Raw genomic sequence first — 20217 nt, 5'->3', positions numbered from 1 at the left:
ATCCCTTCTACCCTGTACTCTTCAAGTCTTGACTTAAATTATCAGGACTGAAACATTCCCCCCCCCCCCCCCCCCCAAATTAACGTGATTGCCAGCCTGTAAATGGCACCTGCTCATTCAGATTTATCCTGATTGGGGGCCAAAACCAGCAAAAATTGGTACCGTAAACCTTTTAAATCACCGATTTTTTTAGTTTGGTTTTGTAGTTGCAAACCTGACGAGGAGATCTGGCGTCTTCCTCCTGTAAGTGCGTGTTGTTCTTGGAGGTCTTAACTGAGCAGAGGATGCTGGAGAAAGAACTTTGTTAAACGAGTCTGGAAACTTAAATTACTGCTGCCACAGCGGTCAAATTGTGTAGATTTTTAGAAGACAAAGTATCGATTTATTGATTTCAATACTTTGTTGTGGGAGCGTTTTTGTAGAAAACTGGTGAATTCTGCTGCTGAAGGAAGAGTTGCTTGGCAGAGTTATTTCTTTCCCCCCACACTCCCCGCCCCAAGGAAATTTAAAAGCTGCTGAACGTGCAGACATTAATTATGTTCTTAAAAAAAAAAAAAAGTTTTTTAAGCAAATGGCCTCTTCCTTCAAGCTTCTGAGTTTGATCTTTGGGAACCAGAGAGGAAAACAAGTCCCTTCTGCATCTGTTCAAGGCCGTGGCTGTCACTAGCTGCAAAAAAAAAAAAAAAAAAAAAATACTTGCAAGAAAAAAAAAACAACCCGTATTTGAGATTTAATCTGTTTTATGTTATCAGGCAAGCGTGGTTAGTGATATAATTGTAATTTGTGGCATTCACGAAGCAGGTCTGTGAATGGAGATACTTGTGAAGCAGCAATGCTAACAGAATTAGCGTGGTTTTAGGTTTATAATTGCTAAAAACAACTAGAAATGGCCGGACCGGACCACGAGTTGTATCGGCAAACGTAGGTAGGCAGAAAGACGCAATGCCGCCGGGTGTTTCAAGCTTTCGGTGGATTTACCTGCCTGCGGGGAGCTGCTAGGTCGTCTCTGAGAAGAAATGGTGTTGTGAGTATTTAATGAGCTTGTTTAGCTTGGGTGCAGGGTTTGGTCCGTGTTTTATCCTCCGTGTTTTATCCTCCGTGTTTTATCCTCCGTGTTTTATCCTCCGTGTTTTATCCTCCGTGTTTTATCCTCCGTGTTTTATCCTCCGTGTTTTATCCTCCGTGTTTTATCCTCCGTGCTGCTTTGGTGTCCGCCTCCCTCCGGGGGTGGGCTTTGTTAGGAAGCCTAACCAGCAGCAAACTGTGAGTAAAAAAAGTGAGTATGGCAGTCAAAAGATCAGCTAAACCTCTGAAAAACCAGCACTAAAATGTCAATTAAAACCTGGTAGTAACCTTGCTGTGGTGTGACAAAGCCCTGAGCAACCTGTTTGAACTTCTGAAGTCAGTCCTGCTGTGAGCAGGAGACCTCCAGCCATCACTTTCAACCTTCTGCTATTTCTCGCCCCGGGGGCAGGTGAGTCTCGCTTTGCTTTAGCTAAATTCTCCATGCCTGCTTGCTAGGGCTAAGCCTAAAGTTAGTCGGGGCTGTTAAGCCGGTCCTTCTTTGGCCTCTTGGGTTTTGTACGTGTTACTATGTGCTGAATTCCTTTTGTTGGGGGAAGAAGCGTTGCACCTCCCCTATCCTTTCTGGCCTGTCCTGCCCCTGAAAATGAAATTAAAATACATTTTTAAAAATAGTTTAATTTATTTTTTGGCTCTAATATACGGCGAGCTGACTCTGGAGGCGTGGTGGGTATTTCGGGAGCGCAAGCAATGTTAAAAAGACGTTGGTTGGGGTTACAGTCGTCTTCCTAGAGATCACCTCTGCGGTAGGAGCTTAAATCTCGTATTTGGTGCTTTTTTAGGTAATTTCTGTGGAAAGACGGAGCGTGAGCTGGTGCTGTTCTTGCGTTCGGGCTGCGGATGGGTTCGAGACCTCTTGTAACCTGTTAAGCCAGGCTTTGAGATGTCTAAAGCTGGGCGGCAGTCCCAGGCGTTGGGTTAAACCTAGGTCTTGGAACCGGCTTACAGGACTTTCTGGGCTGGAAATACCTTTTTGAGTAATCTACAGGTTATTTTTTTCTTCTTTGGGGAAAGCTTAACCCAAGGGAATGGACCTGTGCTTATTGGAGCTCTCAAAAAGAGAGCTCACATTAAATGGTTAGCTCAAATTAAATCATTTTTCTCAGTATATTTAAATTCCAAAGCGTGCATACTTCGGGTGATGGTCTGGACCGTTGTCTTGGATCCCTTCACCCATCCACATCTGCGTTGCGATGTTTTTCATCATTGAGGGTTCCTGGTTTTCCGACTCATACGTATTGTTACCTACAAATAAAAACAGGAATCTGGAGAACAAAAAGGCAAAGGATAAAAGTCCGCGATGGTTTTTGACCGCCGTAATTCTGAATTAACGTGCTTTTCTTTTCCTTACAGATCTTTCTTTCAATAGTAGCTTCGAAAATGAAGGTCAGAGGATTCAGCGGGTGAGGAAGAACCGAACACCTCGAAGGGTCAACTCTGATTTCAGGTAATTATCCTGAATTTTACTCCTGTGCCGCTAAGTGCATGATTTACAGGGTGCGGCTTATTTCCAGCATTTTGGGGCAGTAATGTCTCTTTTGGGGGTGTCACGGGAGAGAAGGTCATGTAAAGCAGGACTAAAGGAATTAATTACAGCCGGGGATGAGCTGCACTCATTGCCGTTGAGTAAATCTCGTACAAGGTGCAGCGAACACGTCCCTGGATTTGCCAGATTTACCGATTTTTGCCAGTGTGAGTGAGTAGAGACCGGGTTGTAGGAACCTTCATCCCGTTGTGGGGATTCAGAACGGAGCGGGAGCTTCGTTAAGGCTGAATCAAACTTGATTGTCCTGATACTTCATTAAATGCCAAATTTAAATCCGCTTTATGAAGGGAGCTGATTCCAGCAGGGAAAATAAGATGCAGAAACAGTGGAGAGCTGAGGTAAGAGCACAAGGTCAGGGAGAAGCTTTACACACATGAAATAATTTGGAGTTTTCTCTATCTTGGCTTATTTCTCCGGTATTTAAGAATATCAGACACAAGGTTTTTTTGCTCCCCTTCACGTTCACATATAGCTACGGCTCCCATACCCCTCGGCCAACGCTTTGAGTGAGTCCCGGTGGTCTCCCCCAGCTGCCACCGATCTGCGTTTGGCCACTTTTTGCTCGGTTGGGTGTTTTTGGGAGCCTGCTTCCATCTCAGACGCTCATCAGACAGCGCTGTGCAGAGCTGCCTTCGCCTGGGGGTTTGTATTCCAGCCAGCTCAGGAAAATAGGACACAAAATGTGATGTTTTTTTGGTGTCTTTACCCAGAATTTGCTCTTCTAAGCGTGTTTTGTTTCTGGCAGTTTGCCCTAAAAAGTTTGATAATAAATGGGGGAATCGCCCCAAATACACAACTCTTGTTTTTTCATGGCTTCAACTTTAAAAGTACTTGGTTGGCTTTGTGACATCTGAATATTTTGGCAAGATTGGAGATTTATTCTCTCCAATAACTTCTTATCTCCAATAATAATAATCTCCGAGGCGTGTATGGTTACAGACATAGTCCAGACACAATGAGCGGTCGGTGTTCTGAAGTCTCGGGTGGGAAAGGCCGTATTTTAACTACCCAGCCGCTCTAGGAATGCCTTGACCTTGGAGGATTTTTTTTGTTAGTGGACAGCAAGAAGCAAAATTGGGGGGGGGAAAACCCTTCATCTTTCTGGGAAAGGAGCAGTTCTTGCAAGTATTAGGCTGGAGTAGTGAGTGGGCATCAAACCTTTATTGTTCTCAAATTGCAAGGGTGGAATTAGCCTCATGCTTGGGTCATACCTATAGGATGCTGAAGTTTGGCACTGTAGTTGAAAACCGATAGTAGAATGGGTTAAAAAAAAGTCATTTCTCTGACTTAGAATAGATAAACTTCTCTTTAACAACTTGTGGGAGTTGTGTAGTCACCTCCACCCAGGTTCTGCCGTCTTCTCCATCCATCTTGGTGCGCTGGGTGCTCTGGGGAGCGATGGAATTGAGTTTGGGATAACGATGTCTTGAAACAGGTATTTGGGGGAAGGCTCAGACTTGCCTTAACTATGAAGATAACCGGCAGCCAACTAGTTTGGACTTTACTCACGGGGCAGCTACGGCGAGACGCGCCGATGTGCGAATCTGTATCCTTTGGCACCGTCCGTCTGCCGTAACGGGAGCCAGTGGCGGTTTGGGATTTGCCGGCAAGTGAGGACACGGTGCCAAGCTTGGACGGTGTCAGAGGGTGGTGGTGGGACCTTAAGTTCACACCTCTAGATCTTGGGCTGTTGGACAGAGGACCTGTCACTCGGTGGTGCTGGGGACGTCTCCGTTGATCCCACTTGGATGGGGATGCTGTAGGGTTGTGGTAGGTTGATCGTGGCTGGATGCTGCGTGCCCACCCAGCCGCTCCATCACTCCCCTCATCAACTGGACAGGGGAGAGAAGAAAATACGACGAAAGGCTCGTGGGTCAAGCTAAGGACAGGGAGATGGCTCAGCAATTACCATCATGGGCAAAACAGACAGAACTTGGGGAAATTAAATTAATTTATTGCCAATCAAAGGTCAGAGAAGGATAATGAGAAATAAAACCAAATCTTAACACCCCTTCCCCTCACCCTTCCCTTCTTCCTGGGCTCAACTTCCCTCCCGATTTCTCCAGCTCCTCCCCCGCAGGGGGAGGGGGATGGGGGTTGCTGTCGGTTCATCACACGTCATCTCTGCCGCTCCTTCCTCCTCACGCTCTTCCCCTGCTCCAGCGTGGGGTCCCTCCCCGGGAGACAGTCCTCCACAAACTTCTCCAGTGTGGCTCCTTCCCATGGGCTGCAGCCCTTCAGGAACAAACTGCTCCAACGTGAGTCCCCTGTGGGGCCAGAAGACCTGCTCCAGCGTGGGCTCTTCTCCACAGAGTCACAGCCTCCTTCGGGCACATCCATGTGCTCTGGAGTGGGGTCCTCCATAGGCTGCAGGGTGGGCATCTACTCCACCGTGGACCTCCATGGGCTTGCAGGATGGACATCTGCTCCACCATAGACCTCTGTGGCCTTGCAGGATGGACATCTGCTCCACTGTGGACCTCCATGGGCTTGCAAGGTGATAACCTGCTCCACCATGGACCTCCATGGGCTTGCAGGGTGGGCATCTGCTCCACCACGGACCTCCATGGGCTTGCAGGGTGACAACCTGCTCCACTGTGGACCTCTATGGGCTTGCAGAGTGGGCATCTGCACCACTGCGGACCTCCATAGGCTTGCAGGGTGACAACCTGCTCCACCGTGGACCTCCGTGGCCTTGCACGATGGACATCTGCTCCACCGTGGACCTCCATGGGCTTGCAAGGTGACAACCTGCTCCACCATGGACCTCCATGGGCTTGCAGGGTGACAACCTGCTCCACCATGGACCTCCATGGGCTTGCAGGGTGACAACCTGCTCCACCACGGACCTCCATGGGCTTGCAGGGTGGGCATCTGCTCCACCACGGACCTCCATGGGCTTGCAGGGTGACAACCTGCTCCACTGTAGACCTCCGTGGCCTTGCAGGATGGACGTCTGCTCCACTGCGGACCTCCATGGGCTTGTGAGGTGACAACCTGCTCCACCGCAGACCTCCATGGGCTTGCAGAGTGGGCATCTGCTCCACCGCAGACCTCCATGGGCTTGCAGGGTGGGCATCTGCTCCACCGCGGACCTCCGTGGGCTTGCGAGGTGACAACCTGCTCCACCGCGGACCTCCATGGGCTTGCAGAGTGGGCATCTGCTCCACTGCGGACCTCCATGGGCTTGCAGGGTGACAACCTGCTCCACCGTGGACCTCTGTGGCCTTGCACAATGGACATCTGCTCCACCGTGGACCTCCGTGGGCTTGCAGAGTGGGCATCTGCTCCACCACAGACCTCCATGGGCTTGCAAGGTGACAACCTGCTCCACCGTAGACCTCCATGGGCTTGCAGGGTGGACATCTGCTCCACTGTGGACCTCACCACGGGCTGCGGGGTGGACAACCTGCTCCACCATGGACCTCCACGGGCTGCAGGGGGGACTTCTGCTCCACTGTGGACCTCGCAGGTGAAGACACGCTGTCAAGCTTACAGGAGGTTGGGCAGGTCTGGACTTGGACGGCGTCACAGAGTGGAGGTGGGACCTTGAATTCCCCTCTAGATCTTGGACAGAGGACCTGTCACTCGGTGGTGCTGGGGACGTCTGTTGATCCCACTGGATGGGGACAGTTTAGGCTTAAGGCGGTGGCCCTGCATCCGTTAAGTCTGGCTTAACGTGTGATAGCGAGTAGTTCTGGTACGAATCTCGCCCTTCGCAAACATTTCCTGGGTTCTGGGATCGTTCGTTTTTCAGCAGAAATGGATCTTGCCCGGAGTTATCCTGGAAACTGCACGTGGGTGCAAACAGGATCTGTTTGAGTTGTAAACTAAAATATAAACTGTGCTCAGCCCGGGGAGAAAACCGATAAAATATTCACCGAGGATTTTCTGTGGCTCAAAAACTGCCTGAAAACTGGGGAGGCTGAACCAACCGCCAGCTCCTTGAAGTTTCAACTAATTTACGTGCCGGCTTATACACCCGTCGTCCTTGAACGTCTGCGGTAAAATGACGTATAAAATCCTAACGCTGCATAAAACCGCCTCTGGATGTCTCCTGCTGCTTAATATGTCCAGCCTAACTTTGTAATCAATGGGTTTGTAATAATATTGTAAGATAGTAATCAATAAAAGATGATTACTCTCTGCTCTTTGAAATATGGCAAAATCTTTACGGCGTAGATGGTTTTGCGGCTTGTTAAGCAGGTGGGAGTTGTGCGAAAACATGTGGGTCTGTGGCTATTTCGGCTCTTATCTCAGGTTTAAAACTGCTCGGATTCCACTTTAATATCTTTTTTCCTTTGAGCCCTGGAAAAACGAGCCTAGAAATAGCCGCTCCCCACAAAAAATAGGGGGGACAATGAAATAAATGTAAATGCAGATGTTTTTCTTGCTGTCCTAGCTGCGTAGACGTCCTGAAAAGCAGAGGGAAGCCCCGTGGTTTAGGACACAGGAATAAATAAAACTCTTCTGGCGTGGAAACCTGCTGTATTTAGGGCGCAGAGCGGACCGAAGCGATCGCAGAATTCAACGTCTGACTCCGAAGCTCTCCCCGAACGCAGCCCCTGGGGCAGGAAAAGGAGCCAGGAAGCGCCGGGATAACGTCCGCGCGGATAGAGGTGGAGGTAGCCGCGGAGGTCAGCGTCCCCGTCGGCACGGGAGCGAGGATTAGGGATGCTGATAACGGCGCGAGGCTTGGACCGGATCCAGACGATGCCGCCTGGCCGGTGGCGTGAATGCCCGCGCTCCCCGGCTGCCAAAATCGGTCAGACGGAAAAATAAATCCCCTTTGCCCTTCCCCGCTGACATAGATTGCGTCGTTAAAACGGAGCGGTGAACACGACTTCAGCCACGAGCCGAGGTGCCATCAAACCACGAAGGCTTACAAGAGCTATCAACTATCTCTCCCGCAAGCTCCGAAGTGAGGATTTCACAGTCCCGTTTCTCCAGGCAATGGTTAAAAAATAAAGCGGAAATCAAAATGCAAAGAGCTCGGAGGGGGGAAGCCACGCTGTGGGGGTAAGGGTTGGAAATTCTCTTCCTCTGGCTGTCAATAAATTCATTTACAGCAGCAGCAAAGTAACTTCCGTGCTGGAAACTGCACCAGCAGGTGCCGTAGCGATAAAGAAAGAAAATACGAAGCCGAGCAGTCGCTCGACCGGGCCGAGGGAGTTTCTGTAAGAGCTGGGTGAAAATGCGGTCACGCTACGGACGAGCTCGAGCCTTTGACCTCGGATTTCACGGGGTGAAACGTCCCGTTTCTTGCAGAAATCGCTGCTAAACGGCGATAGCGTCAAGGTCTGCGGGGGCCCTGCGTCCCGTCCGACTCCTGGAAGGGTTCGTGGTAGGCGCCCGACGGCTCGACCTTCGGATCTCATGGGATACGTAGAGATATTTTAGTTTTTAAAGATTCCGTATCCAAGCTTGGAATTCTTGGGTTGTTTCATTAAATGGTTTCAAGAAGAAATAGCTCTGAAATTGTGAGGGGAAGGAGAGCTGGAGCTGTGGGGCCAGGAGAGCAAAGTGGAAAGAGAATAAAAAAAGAAGGCTGAGTTTAAGGGAAGAGTAAAGTTTACATATTTATTCATGAGTATTTAAACAGCAGCATCTATTTCTATATCTGAATACGTAAAGGGAGATACCGAGGGGGGATTTCTCTCTCTTTTTATACACCGATGTTCGCGTCACTTGGGGCGTCTCTTTTTTGGATGAATCGCGCTAAAAAAACCCAGTCCCGCTAGATGTGGATGTCAAATTTAGGGTGAAATACTTCTCCTCGGCCGAAGTCTGGTCTGCGATGGAGCTTGGATGGAGACGCTGTCCTGCAGATTCGATGAACCCGCTGCAGCACCTTTTAACATCACCGTGGATGTTTCGGAAGTGCCTGGTCTTGCGTTGCGGGTACCGGGCAGGAGAAAAGGATCTTCTTCACCCCGGTGTCCGGGAATCTGGGGACTAGATGTCTTGGGTAAATCGGTCTCGTTTAACTCGATGGCGTGTAGGATGGCTACAGAAGAGGGCTGGCCCGTTTGAAAATCCACAGCGCCGTAGAAACGTTCCTGAATGCCTCTTTTTTTAAGAGAGACTTAGATGCTGCTGTATAATCCCGGCAGCTAAACCCTGTAATATTCAATTAATACGGCATAAATTCCCTCCAACAGCAGCTTTGATGCAAAAGGTGGATTTTTTTTTTTCCTTCGCATCCCACTGCACGTCGCGTGAAAGTCCCCAGGCTTTCAGAAAATGAATCTGTCTGCGCTACAAAACCCCGCGGCTTTATTTTCCCCCAAAAAATAATCGCAGCGACGGGGGAGAGGGAGCAAATTGCCGATCGGAAGTTATCCTCGGTCTCCGTCACGGTCTCCACATGAGCGTCGTGGAACGAGGTCAGGCTCTGCCCCTTCCTCCTTTGGTTTTTCCCATCTATTCCAAAATGATATTAATGACGACGGGTGTTCGGTCTCTTAACTAATAAAAGGTAGTTTGGCTGGTGTGGTTCTTGCAGGAGCCCACGTGCAGGTCGTTTCTGCTGCCGGCTTTGTGTGTCCTACAGCAAAACCAAGCCTGGACTTGGAAAACACCGAGATAAAACGGGTTGAAACCTGGATTAGGGGAACAGCCGCCACCTTGGTGCTTGTTCATGCCTAAAATGGCAAGAGGGGAACTCGACTATCTCTTTTCATCTTCTCTTTTAATAAAAACATAACCACCTTTTACAAAAATAATCATAAACCCCCTTGTACCTTTTTTTTCCCCCTATGGGAAGTACGGTTGGTTGGGTTTTTTTAAATAGATCAGTGGCTTGGGAGCAAAAAAAGCTCATTTTATTTTTTTCCTCCTTGAGAAAATTTCATGGATCTTGTCTTATCCTGCAGAGCCCTCATTTCTTTTCTTACCTCGCTTTCTCTCCTCCATCCGCAAGGCTTTTCCTTTGCAGCCCTTCGAGGGCTCTATTTTTCCTTTATCCTACTAAAAATCGAGTGTTTTCCGGTACAGATGCACCACCACCCCCTTATTTTCCAACTAATTAATCCCCGCTGCTCATGTGTAAATACCTTGATATCAAAAACCTTTCCTGGTTTGGGTCTTTCCAACTTTCCCGTCGTTAAACCACTATCGGCGCCCGGGTGGAAGCGGGAATTCTTAATTCCGCGTGATCCTGGAGGAATCCGGTCCCCGTTTCCACGCGTTGATGGGGATAATTAACATCTCTTTAAAGCGTAACGGGGACTCGAGGGGAAAACAGGCACGCGCCAGTCCAGCTCCGGGAATGTTTTATGGGGATTCTTTATAGCGTGTACGCAGGTCTTTGTTGCTGTCAGGCTGGGATGGACGGATGGACAGACGGACAGCCCCTTTGCCTTGTTTCTCTCTCTCCGGGAGGTTTCCCAGCCCGCTCCCTAGGAAAAGGAGGATGCGCTGACCCTCTCGCTGGTTTATCCCCCGGGATTTTTGAGCAGCTCTCTGGTAGCGCGCGGGAGGCGACGCGTCAGCCTTGTGCCGCCGTTGAGTTTTAGGTATGGGGAGAATTGATTTCATTCCCCCCACCCCCCCCTGGCTGCGTGAATTTGGGGTGGGGATTCTCCCCTCGCGTGGGTTTTCTGGCCCAGGTTGCGGCTTTGCGATGCGGCTCCTTGAAATCGAGGGTGGTGGGAGCTGTACGAAGGAGAATCGGAGAGAGAAACTCTTTGAGCTGGGATTTAAACATCATTTTAAACCCGCACCAAGCAGGTCTCGAGGAGCAAACGCTACTCTTCGGTCCTCTCCCGTATTCGTCGCTCTGTACGTACGCGAACAAAAGTAACGCTTAACAGCACGGGAGCTGGAAGCAAACCGCTTCTTGGGGATTTTCAGATGAAACTTTAAGTCGCAAGGTCGATTTGTTGGAAATCTCTTCCCGCAGGGAGCAGCACGTGGGGGGCTGGACATCAGGAAGGCTCCAGGCTTCGTTTTAATACCATCAGCTGAACAGCCGTGTCTCAGGTTAGGAGGAAGCCGCTGCGTTTTCCCAACAGCGTTCACCGGAAACATCAACTAAACCGGACTAAAACATCACGAATTAAGTCTAAACTGAGAATTTGGAGGTTAGGAAGCGTTTGATGCGCCGTTAGCTGTTAACGTCGCCTCTCTCCCTTCCCTTTTGTGCGCTTAAGGCATGGGACGGTCGCTGCACGCGTTGATCCCCGTCCCCTGGCTCAGCAGGGTCAGAATTAAAGGGAGTGCTGGCCACCACAAATTTGCTAGTTATTCTTTTCAGCTGCTGGATTTTCCAGCCTAGCTGCCTTTTCCAGGCTATTTCTAGATAATATATCCTGGGGTGGGATCCGTAATGATGGAATTTAACCATGAATTTCACTTTAATGTTTCATAGCTCTGCACTTTTCCTGCAATACCACCCTTGTCTTGGATTTTGGGGCTTGCGTTCACCTTTACAAACCAAATTCCAGCCCTTCCCTCATCCTGCGCACCCCCAGAAGAAACCCACGGCTTTATTTTTTTGCTTTAAAACGCAGCTTTCGCATGCCGCGAAGGGTCGCGAAGTTGACTTTAGGCTGCGGGGCTGCGTGCTTCAGGGCGAGTACCGCAGGGGGACGGTTGTGAAGAACAAGACATTTACAGGAGGGAGACGTTCAGCCCAAAAGCGGAGGACGATGTAGATCGTATTTGGTTCGTACTTACTGATCGCTTCCCGATAACCCCCGGGGAGCCGATCGTCTCACTCCGAAGCAGGAATAAATGCAGATCACTTAATTTTTAGTGTCTTTTCAGGCGTGACGCTTTTTCTGCTAAATTTTTATAAGCCGCTTTTGCTTCTTACCCGCCAAATCACGCTGATTTTGGAGTACGCGTGCACGCCTGGTTAGCTGGCTAGCGTGGGGAGCGGAGCAGCGGCGATGCAGTCCGGTTATCAGAGCAGAAAGAGGGTTTAGGGTTAAATTCAGTCGATAATCCACGCTCACACCTGCGCCACCTTCTCCTTGCACGTGCTGCGGTCCAACGCGACCGTACCGGCTTGGTTTTGCTGCTTGGGCATCCGAAACCTCGTGTGTCTTCTAAAAGCAGAATTTAAGTCTTTCTGTTTTCTTCAGATTAAAGTTGCTGCGGATGGATCCAGCGCTGCAAACGGTGCTGTAACTTGCGTCCGGCTGGCCGCACGATAGAAATAGTTGGTTTTAACATCCTTAGTTTAACGTCACCAACTCAAAATAGATTAAAATCCTTTTTCTGCTTCAACAGCTCACCTTCCAGGCGTTGTCCAGGGCGGGCAGATAACCTCAAAGTAACTCATTAAAAAAAAAAAAAAAACCACCCTACAAAATCACTTTATTACTTGATAACGCTCATTTCTCAGGGGTTTTTTTAAAGATAAATTTCTTAATCTTTTTATTTAGGCTGAAGCAAGAGAGGAGGAGCGTTTAGGGTGGCTTCTTGCGAACGCGGCCGCTCTCGTGTTCAGATCTCGGAGCACCTTTGTGGGTCGCTCCTCTGAGGTGGGTGGTAGAGTCGTCTTCAGGTTTCCCCCCCCTTAGGTGGCTACGTCCCTGATCGAGTGAATCCTCGACGCGGTTTCTTTGCCATCGCCTCTGCTCGCGCAGCTTTTGCTGCGCACGGGTCTGCCTCTTATTTCAGTCTCAAACATCTGCCCTTTTAAGCCAGCCTGAAATAATCCCTCTGCCCAAACAAAAAGCGGCATTTTCGGATGGTTTCCTTGCTTATGCTGCCCTCTTCAAGTCATTGGGAGATATTTTTTTTCCCCCTTAGGATGTTTTTTGGAGCCTGGTGCTGTGACAGCCCTGCTGTGTGTTCCCGGTTATTAATTTCTCCTGCTTTTCAACTGGAAAATAATCCCAAACCGAACGCGTTCACGATCCCTCCTTCACCATCCTCTGTCACTCTTGAACACGTCACCTTCCTCCATCCTCGGGATCCCTGCCTTCAGGCTTCGCCCACGTCGCTGCGTGGGCAGGCTGGACTTTTGGCCACGCTTCATTTTAACCTCCGTAGAGCGAGGGGTTTCTCTGCTTTCTGCGTCCCCACCACTGCCTCGCGCCCGGCAAAGCCGTCGAATTTACTCTGTTGTGATTCCTCTGGCTGGCGTGGCCGCTCCCCGTCTCTGGTGTCCTCTCGAGCTGACCTCCTCCTCCAGACCCGTGGCTGCCTTCCCTTTGATCCCATCAATACGGTGAATTTTCCAGACTCATTTCTCCATTTTTTTCCTTCCAGTATCGTCTCTGCTCCCCCCCATCCCCATCTCCCCCAGCTCAGCTTTAGGGTAGAAGCAGGAGAGGTCCTTCAGCAGGTCTTGGCCTCCTCCTGGCCTGGCAGTTCCCTCTGCCGGCTCCCGCTCCGCATTACAGCCCTTTCCCTTCCCGCCTCTTCCCCGGGGGGAAAAAAAAAAACCAAACCACAACAGGATTTTTTTTGGCAGGCGGCATTAAAATCACGTGGATCCGGCCAAGCTCAGGGAGCGCGGGCCCGGTGAACTTGAGCCTCTCTACACTAGATACCGCCCCAGCGAGTTCCGTCCTCCCACATCGCGTTTATACCTTTGCCTAACGAAGCGCCTAAACGTTAATCGCGGTCATCAACTAAGCGTTTTTCCTGATTTTCCCACGTTGCTGGGAATAAAGGTGTTGTCGTCGGCCGAAGGGGAAGGTACGAGGTGGAGTACGTTGGTCTGCCTCTTACCGGTAAGGTCGACGAAGGCTTTCTGCTCAGCACCTCTGGAGGTGGTGCTGCGCGCGGGTGTTCTTCATCTACAGGTTCATTATTTTCTTCTTATTAATTATCGTCTTAATCCATAGATGAAGGTGGTGCTTCGTTCGGATTGTCTTAATCCTGAGAAATGGAGAAAACCCGAACGTAGCGCTATCTATAGCACAATCGATGACACAGATCAGATTTCTGATCTAATAGGGATTAGATTTCTGACCCATAGTATAGATTTCTAATCTAGGTTATAGATTAGATTAAGAAAACCTGAACCTAGCACCATCTATAGCACCATCGATAACACAGATTAGATTTCTGATCTAATAGGGATTAGATTTCTGATCCATAGTATAGATTTCTAATCTAGGTTATAGATTAGATTAAGAAAACCTGAACGTAGCACTATCTATAGCACGATCGATAACACAGATGAGATTTCTGATCTAATAGGGATTAGATTTCTGACCCATAGTATAGATTTCTAATCTAGGTTATGGATTAGATTAAGAAAACCCGAACGTAGCACCATCTATAGCACCATCGATAACACAGATAAAATTTCTAATCTCATAGGGATTAGATTTGTAATCTAGAGTATAGTTTTCTAATCTGTAGATTACATTAAGAAACCCCTAATGTAGCACCATCTGTAGCACAGTCTATAATGCAGATTAGGTTTCTGATCTAGAATATAGATCAGATTAAGAAAACCTGAGCGTAGCACCATCTTAATCTATAGATTAAGAAAACCCGAACGTAGCGCCGTCTGTAATACAGGTTAGAATTCTAATCTAATACAGGTTAGATTTCTAACCTAATACAGATTAGATTTCTAATCTAGAATATAGATTAGATTAAAAAACCCTGACTGTAGCACCATCTTAATCTATAGATTTAGAAAACCCGAACGTAGCGCCGTCTGTAATACAGGTTAGAGTTCTAATCTAATACAGGTTAGATTTCTAACCTAATACAGATTAGATTTCTAATCTAGAATATAGATTTCTAATCTAGAATATAGATTAGATTAAAAAACCCTGACTGTAGCACCATCTTAATCTATAGATTAAGAAACCCCGATCGTAGCACAGTCTGTAATACAGGTTAGAGTTCTAATCTAATATAGGTTAGATTTCTAACCTAATACAGATTAGATTTCTAATCTAGAATATAGATTTCTAATCTAGAATATAGATTAGATTAAAAAACCCTGACTGTAGCACCATCTTAATCTATAGATTAAGAAACCCCCATCGTAGCACAGTCTGTAATACAAGCTATATTTCTAATTAATACAGATTAGATTTCTGATCTATGATAGAGATTAGATTAAGAAAACCCAAACGTAGCGCTTCTTTACGAATTAAGGAAGCCCTCACGTAGCATCTCTAGCGCAATTTATGGTATAGATGAGATTTATAGATTATACCTCACTGTACAGTAAAATCTGGGTTGACGGTCCCCGTCCTGCAGCTCTTCTTTCTGATTTTGCCGCTGGTTTTTACCAGCAGAGGAGAGACCGGTCCATCAAACCCAATTTCTCTGAACTCCCCGACGTTCGTCTTCCGCGTCAGAGGAGATTCTCCGTATCAATAGTTGTATTTTCTCCCTGGGAACGTGCCGGGCGCGGGCACGGCGGCGATAGCCGTATTCTGGTGAGAGATGAGGCTGGGGACGAGACCGCGCTCGCCTTTAGGTCAACCCTTGGCGCATGGAGACAGGCCCAGCAATTGTTAAAAATTGAAAATTTCTGGTTTTTTTTCTGATATTTGGGCGCGCAGGTGGGGCGATAACGTAAGAGAGGAGCCGTAACGTAACCCCCAGGGCAGGGGAGAGAGTCAAAGCAACCTTTTATTGGGGGAGAGAGGAGAAGAACGGTGTGAATTGGTGTATTTCCAGCTAATCGGTTAAAAAAAAAAGGCGCTAGAGTTGGAAAACGCAAGAGGAGACTGGTGGGATCCCTGCAAAGGAGCGAGGAGACGGTGAAAAAGAGAAGGGATAAAGTAAAGAAGTGAAGATAAAAGGGTAAATCTGATATAATACTTAACCACCTGGAGGGGCGGTTAGAGCCTTTGCTTTAAGTGGAAGGGGAAGAAATGAAACCCATGATGAAATATTTTGCCTTTTCTTTAAAAAAAAAAACCAAACAACTCCTTGGCTTCCTCCTACGGCTGGCTCTGGGAGAGCTATTGTGCTGAGAGGGAGCAGAGGGAAATCAGTCGGTCGCAGTCCTTGAAATGATGAATTTCAGGAAGGAGCTTGCCCTAAAGCTGGAAAAATGCCTGGGAAGAACTTAAATACTGGTGCGGGTTCCTCGTTTTTTCCGTAGGTGCCTCGTGTTTGCAGGTGTCCGTAGACTCCTTTGCTTCGCTGGATTATTGCTGTACGTTAACAAATAGATAATTCTCTGGAGGTAGCCTTCGTTTCTGATGCCTTGGGTTGATGCCTCAGATTAATTGCTTTGTTTGTTTCATCAGATACGGTATCTAAAGGCATTTGTGCCTGAAGCCACGGAAGACAGATGGACAAGCCAAGCAACTTCTGACTCTGCATCATTTTCTGGGGCAAAATTATATGGCAATGTATCCTACAAGGTAACGTAGCCCCTTGCAGTGAGTAAAGAGGATTCCTTTTGCTTGGCCGCCGCTTGATAAGACCAGTTTATCACTTGGGAGTTTCCCTTTAATACGTGACTTAGAGGAATCGGCACCACCCCGAAGCAAAATTCAAGGGGTTTTGCAAGAGAGGGAAATCCAAATTGCCTCCAAATTGTGGCGGGTTTGAGTTAAATCTCCCCTGCGGAGAGCGAGCAGGCTACCCTGCCAACGGGGAAGAAAATCAGGAGCAAAATGAAAGCTGGGAGTAGAGAGGTTTCACAGGACAGCTGAGCTGACGGCCCTCTCGATGCCATATTCCTGTATCCACAGCTATAAAACCTCCCGTAAAATATCCCGGGTGAACAGAGGGAGTCTGCCGCAGCCCTCTTGCCGCTCGAACGATGCTTCAACTCACTTGGAGCCCTGAAAAGTTAAAACCCATCATCTAAAGACCAAAATCTGATGTTGCCCTGGTGTGTTAGTGGGTCGGTGTCGGGTTTAGGCCAGTAAAAGCAACGGACCGCAGACTTTAAGCAGGGCTTTAAGACTGGCTGAGGTTTTACAGGGACTCGGAAGCAGTTGAGGGACGTGGCAGGTAAAATCGCACGGATGCTTCGTCTCTCTGGCTCTTCGTCCCTTGCCGCGGTACGTGCGGAGACAACATCTGACGTCCAGACCACGACCATAGACACGGGGCTGCTCTACAGCAGCAGAATAAAAGCCCAGACCCGTGGCCAGATGCTTGTCGTGCGCGTATACATACCTATATATACTTATATACTGACTCAAGGCCAAGCATATGTGCAGAAGTTTGCTCCGCCGAGGTTAATGCCTCGACACCGAGTGGGTTTTTTTCCAGATCACGCGGTGCCGGTAGTTCTAAACCAAATCAGTTCTGCCCCAGCTGAGAAAGCACTCGATAACCCCACGAGTGGGGAGGTGGGAAACTTTTTCTTCCTCACTTCCCCCCGGGTGTAGTGATAACGAGGCTCTTAATTCATCTCGCACGATATATAGGGGTCTTCTCTAATTAATAGCTGCACGTCTTAAGCTTAACGCGTGCTACACGTGCTCAGCCTTAAATTAGACGAAGGACGCACGTCACGGAGGGTGTCTTTACGCGAGGAAGGTCCCACACGCCCAGCGAGGGTGGGGATGCACGGCGTGGTGGTGGTCCTGGCTCGGTGGTGACCCCTTCACGCAGCTGTAGCTTAAGACGACGGACGGGCTGCATGTGGTCTTTGGAGAGCTCCGAAATACGCCCTGGGAGAAGTCCGTAGGCTGAGCCAAAACGCCTTTTTCCCCAAGTTTCTGATCTTCAGAATGATATTTAAATTATCAATCTAAAGATTATCTATCTAAATTATCTACCTACGTTATCTGCCTACAGATTATCTACTTAAATTATCTACTTTAAGATTACCTACCTAATGATTATCTACCTAGGTGATCTACCTAGATGATCTGCTTAGATCATCTACTGCTTAGATCATCTACCTAGTTCACCTACCTAAAGATTATCTGTCTAGATTATTTACCTAAAGATTGCCTGCCTAAAGACTGTCTCCCTAAAGACTGTCTGCCTAAAGATTATCTACCTAGGGTGTCTACCTAAAGATTATCTACCTAAATTATCTACCAAAGTTACCTACCTAAAGATCATCTACCTAAATGATCTACCTAGATGATCGACCTAAATTAACTACCTAAAGATTATCCACTTAAATTAACTACCTAAAGTTATTATCTACCTAGGTTATCTTCCTAAATTAACTACCTAAAGTTTATCCACTTAAATTAACTACCTAAAGTTACTATCTGCCTAGGTTATCTTCCTAACTTAACTACCTAAAGTTTATCCACTTAAATTAACTACCTAAAGTTACTATCTGTCTAAATTATCTACCGAAAGCCGGTAGCCTGAATTAAATGTGGGTCTGTCCACTGCATGGTTCAGCCGAAGCGTCCCGCGGAAGCTCAACGTTCACCTAAAAGACAGACTTTGGCGTTAAATTGGGGTGAGCTGACCCGTGGCGCTCAGGTGGGGGCTGCCGAGGAGCTGAAAGGAGATAAATGTGTCACCCCGCGCTCCTTCAACTGGAGCTAAAAGTTGGCCAACGCCGACGTAACTTCTCTTCCCGGTGTTGGCGAACCCAACCCTGGAGCTAAAGCTGGTCCCTGCCGAGAGCGAGCGGCGTTTTGCTCGTTAGAGCCTCGTTTGGGAGGCAAGGAAGGCTCTTTATGGAGGCCGTTGGAGTCCTCGTTGAGCAGACGAGGCAAGGACAGGGATAAAACTCAACGCTCGCTAAGGAGCGGAGAGGCAACGCCGACGCTTGGTGTGGAAGAGACGGCAAATTGCCTCGGAATGTCCTTTCTTACCCCGGGATACAGAATGCTGACATCGTTTGTTGGGACAACACAACGCTGTCACTAAGCAAGCAGGGTGCTAGGTCCAGTTGCCCGAGCTAGTCTGGCGGAGATCCGCCGGTTTATTTTTAAGCAGCGCCTCGTACCGAAAACCTGGGGTTGAAGAGACGTCGTCTCCCTTCTCCTTGTTTTGCAGGGTGTCCGGTGAGGAATGCAATGGGATCAATAGCATGTCGGCGGAGAGCGGCCCTGGAACGAGACTGAGAAATTTGCCGGTCATGGGGGATGGACTTGAAACCACCCAAATGTCTACGACGCAGTCACAGGCTCAACCCCAACAAGGCAGTGCCGTAGGCGTTAATCCCCCTCCGCCGGAGACCTCCAACCCCAACAAACCCAAGCGACAGACCAACCAGCTGCAGTATCTGCTCAAGGTGGTGCTGAAGACGCTATGGAAGCACCAGTTTGCGTGGCCTTTCCAGCAGCCCGTGGACGCCGTCAAGCTGAACCTGCCTGTAAGTAGAGGTCGAGAGACCGGGCGACGGTTCTCGGTGGAAGGAACGAGACCGTTCGGGTCTGGCGCCTTCTCCTGAAATCACAGAATCCGTCTTTAACGCTTGGACTCGACGATCTAGCGGTTGGGCTCGATGATCTTAAGGGTCTTTTCCAACCTAAATGATTGCGTGATTCTGTGATCTTTTAGAAAATACACGCACGAGGAGGAATCTCCGCTGGCTCAGCTACTGCTTTGCCTTTTACCACCCTCCTCTTTCTGCCAGGACGTGGAGGAGAAAGTAGGAATAATATTTCGGGAGTCAGGGAGGGTGAGTCTGCAGTCCTCTGTCCCCCAGCCAAGCACCAGAAATTATTAAGTGCCAAAAATTATTGAGCACCAGAAATTATTAGGCACCAAAAATTATTGAGCACCAGAAATTATTAGGCACCAGAAATTATTAGGCACCAAAAATTATTAAGCACTAAAACTTACTAAGCACCAGAAATTATTAAGCATCAAAGATTATTAAGCAAATCAGCTGTCAACTCAGGCTCTGCCTTACTGCTCCCCAAAGCCCAGCATATTTTTCTGCGCCTTGCTTAAACCCTTGCTTGATCTCCGCTGCTTTATCAGCAGAGTCTTTTTTTTTTTTTTTTTTTGAGATGAAAACACTCGGAGCCTTTCACGGAGCATCCGAGTACTCAAAACGGCCGCTGCGCTTCTCGTGCCTTGCGGCGCCGTGGGGAACGCACGAGTCGGTTCAGAAGGGACGCCGATTTTAAGTTAATCTGCAGTAAATCGAGGGGATCGAGTGCACCCTCAGTCAGTTTGCAGGTGACACCAGGTTGGGCGGGAGTGGTGATCTCTTGAGGGGAGGAAGGCTCTGCAGAGGGACCTGGCCAGGCTGGATCCATGGGCCGGGGCCAATTGTGTGAGGTTCAACAAGGCCAAGTGCCGGGTCCTGCATTTGGGTCACAGCAACCCCGTGCAACGCTACAGGTTGGGGAAGAGTGGCTGGAAAGCTGCCCGGAAGAAAAGGACCTGGGGGTGTTGGTTGACAGGCGCCTGAATATGAGCCAGCAGCGTGCCCAGGTGGCCAAGAAAGCCAACGGCATCCTGGCTTGTATCAAAAATAGCGTGGCCAGCAGGACTAGGGCAGTGGTTGCCCCCTGTACTGGGCACTGGTGAGGCTGCACCTCGAATGCTGCGTTCAGTGTTGGGCCCCTCGCTCCAAGAGAGACGTTGAGGGGCCGGAGCGTGTCCAGAGAAGGGCAACGGAGCTGGGGAAGGGTCTGGAGCACAAGGCTGATGGGGAGCGGCTGAGGGACCTGGGGCTGTTCAGCCTGGAGAGAAGGAGGCTGAGGGGAGACCTCATCGCTCTCTACAACGCCCTTAAAGGAGGGTGCGGAGAGGTG

At 48.8% G+C, this 20217-nt stretch overlaps 1 protein-coding gene across 6 annotated transcripts in view; it reads left to right on the top strand.

Annotated features, from left to right (window-relative positions):
- Positions 1 to 20217, top strand: part of BRD4 (bromodomain containing 4) — an 84513-nt gene that overhangs the window by 19552 nt on the left and 44744 nt on the right. For 4 of the 6 annotated variants that reach the window (XM_075525939.1, XM_075525938.1, XM_075525934.1 and 1 more), the window contains exons 2-4: positions 2437 to 2530; positions 15820 to 15936; positions 18503 to 18821. In XM_075525939.1, coding sequence (XP_075382054.1) covers positions 15917 to 15936; positions 18503 to 18821 — 339 coding nt within the window. In that variant the 5' untranslated portion in view covers positions 2437 to 2530; positions 15820 to 15916. Of the gene's footprint in view, positions 1 to 2436; positions 2531 to 4064; positions 4240 to 15819; positions 15937 to 18502; positions 18822 to 20217 lie in introns of all 6 variants that reach the window. The other 2 variants (XM_075525936.1, XM_075525937.1) reach the window with 1 other exon arrangement.

The sequence above is a fragment of the Mycteria americana genome, chromosome 28, assembly GCF_035582795.1.
Source record: "Mycteria americana isolate JAX WOST 10 ecotype Jacksonville Zoo and Gardens chromosome 28, USCA_MyAme_1.0, whole genome shotgun sequence".
Classification (NCBI taxonomy): domain Eukaryota; kingdom Metazoa; phylum Chordata; class Aves; order Ciconiiformes; family Ciconiidae; genus Mycteria; species Mycteria americana.
The sequence above is the reverse complement of the archived record's forward strand: the minus strand, read 5'-3'. Positions and strand labels throughout refer to the sequence as shown.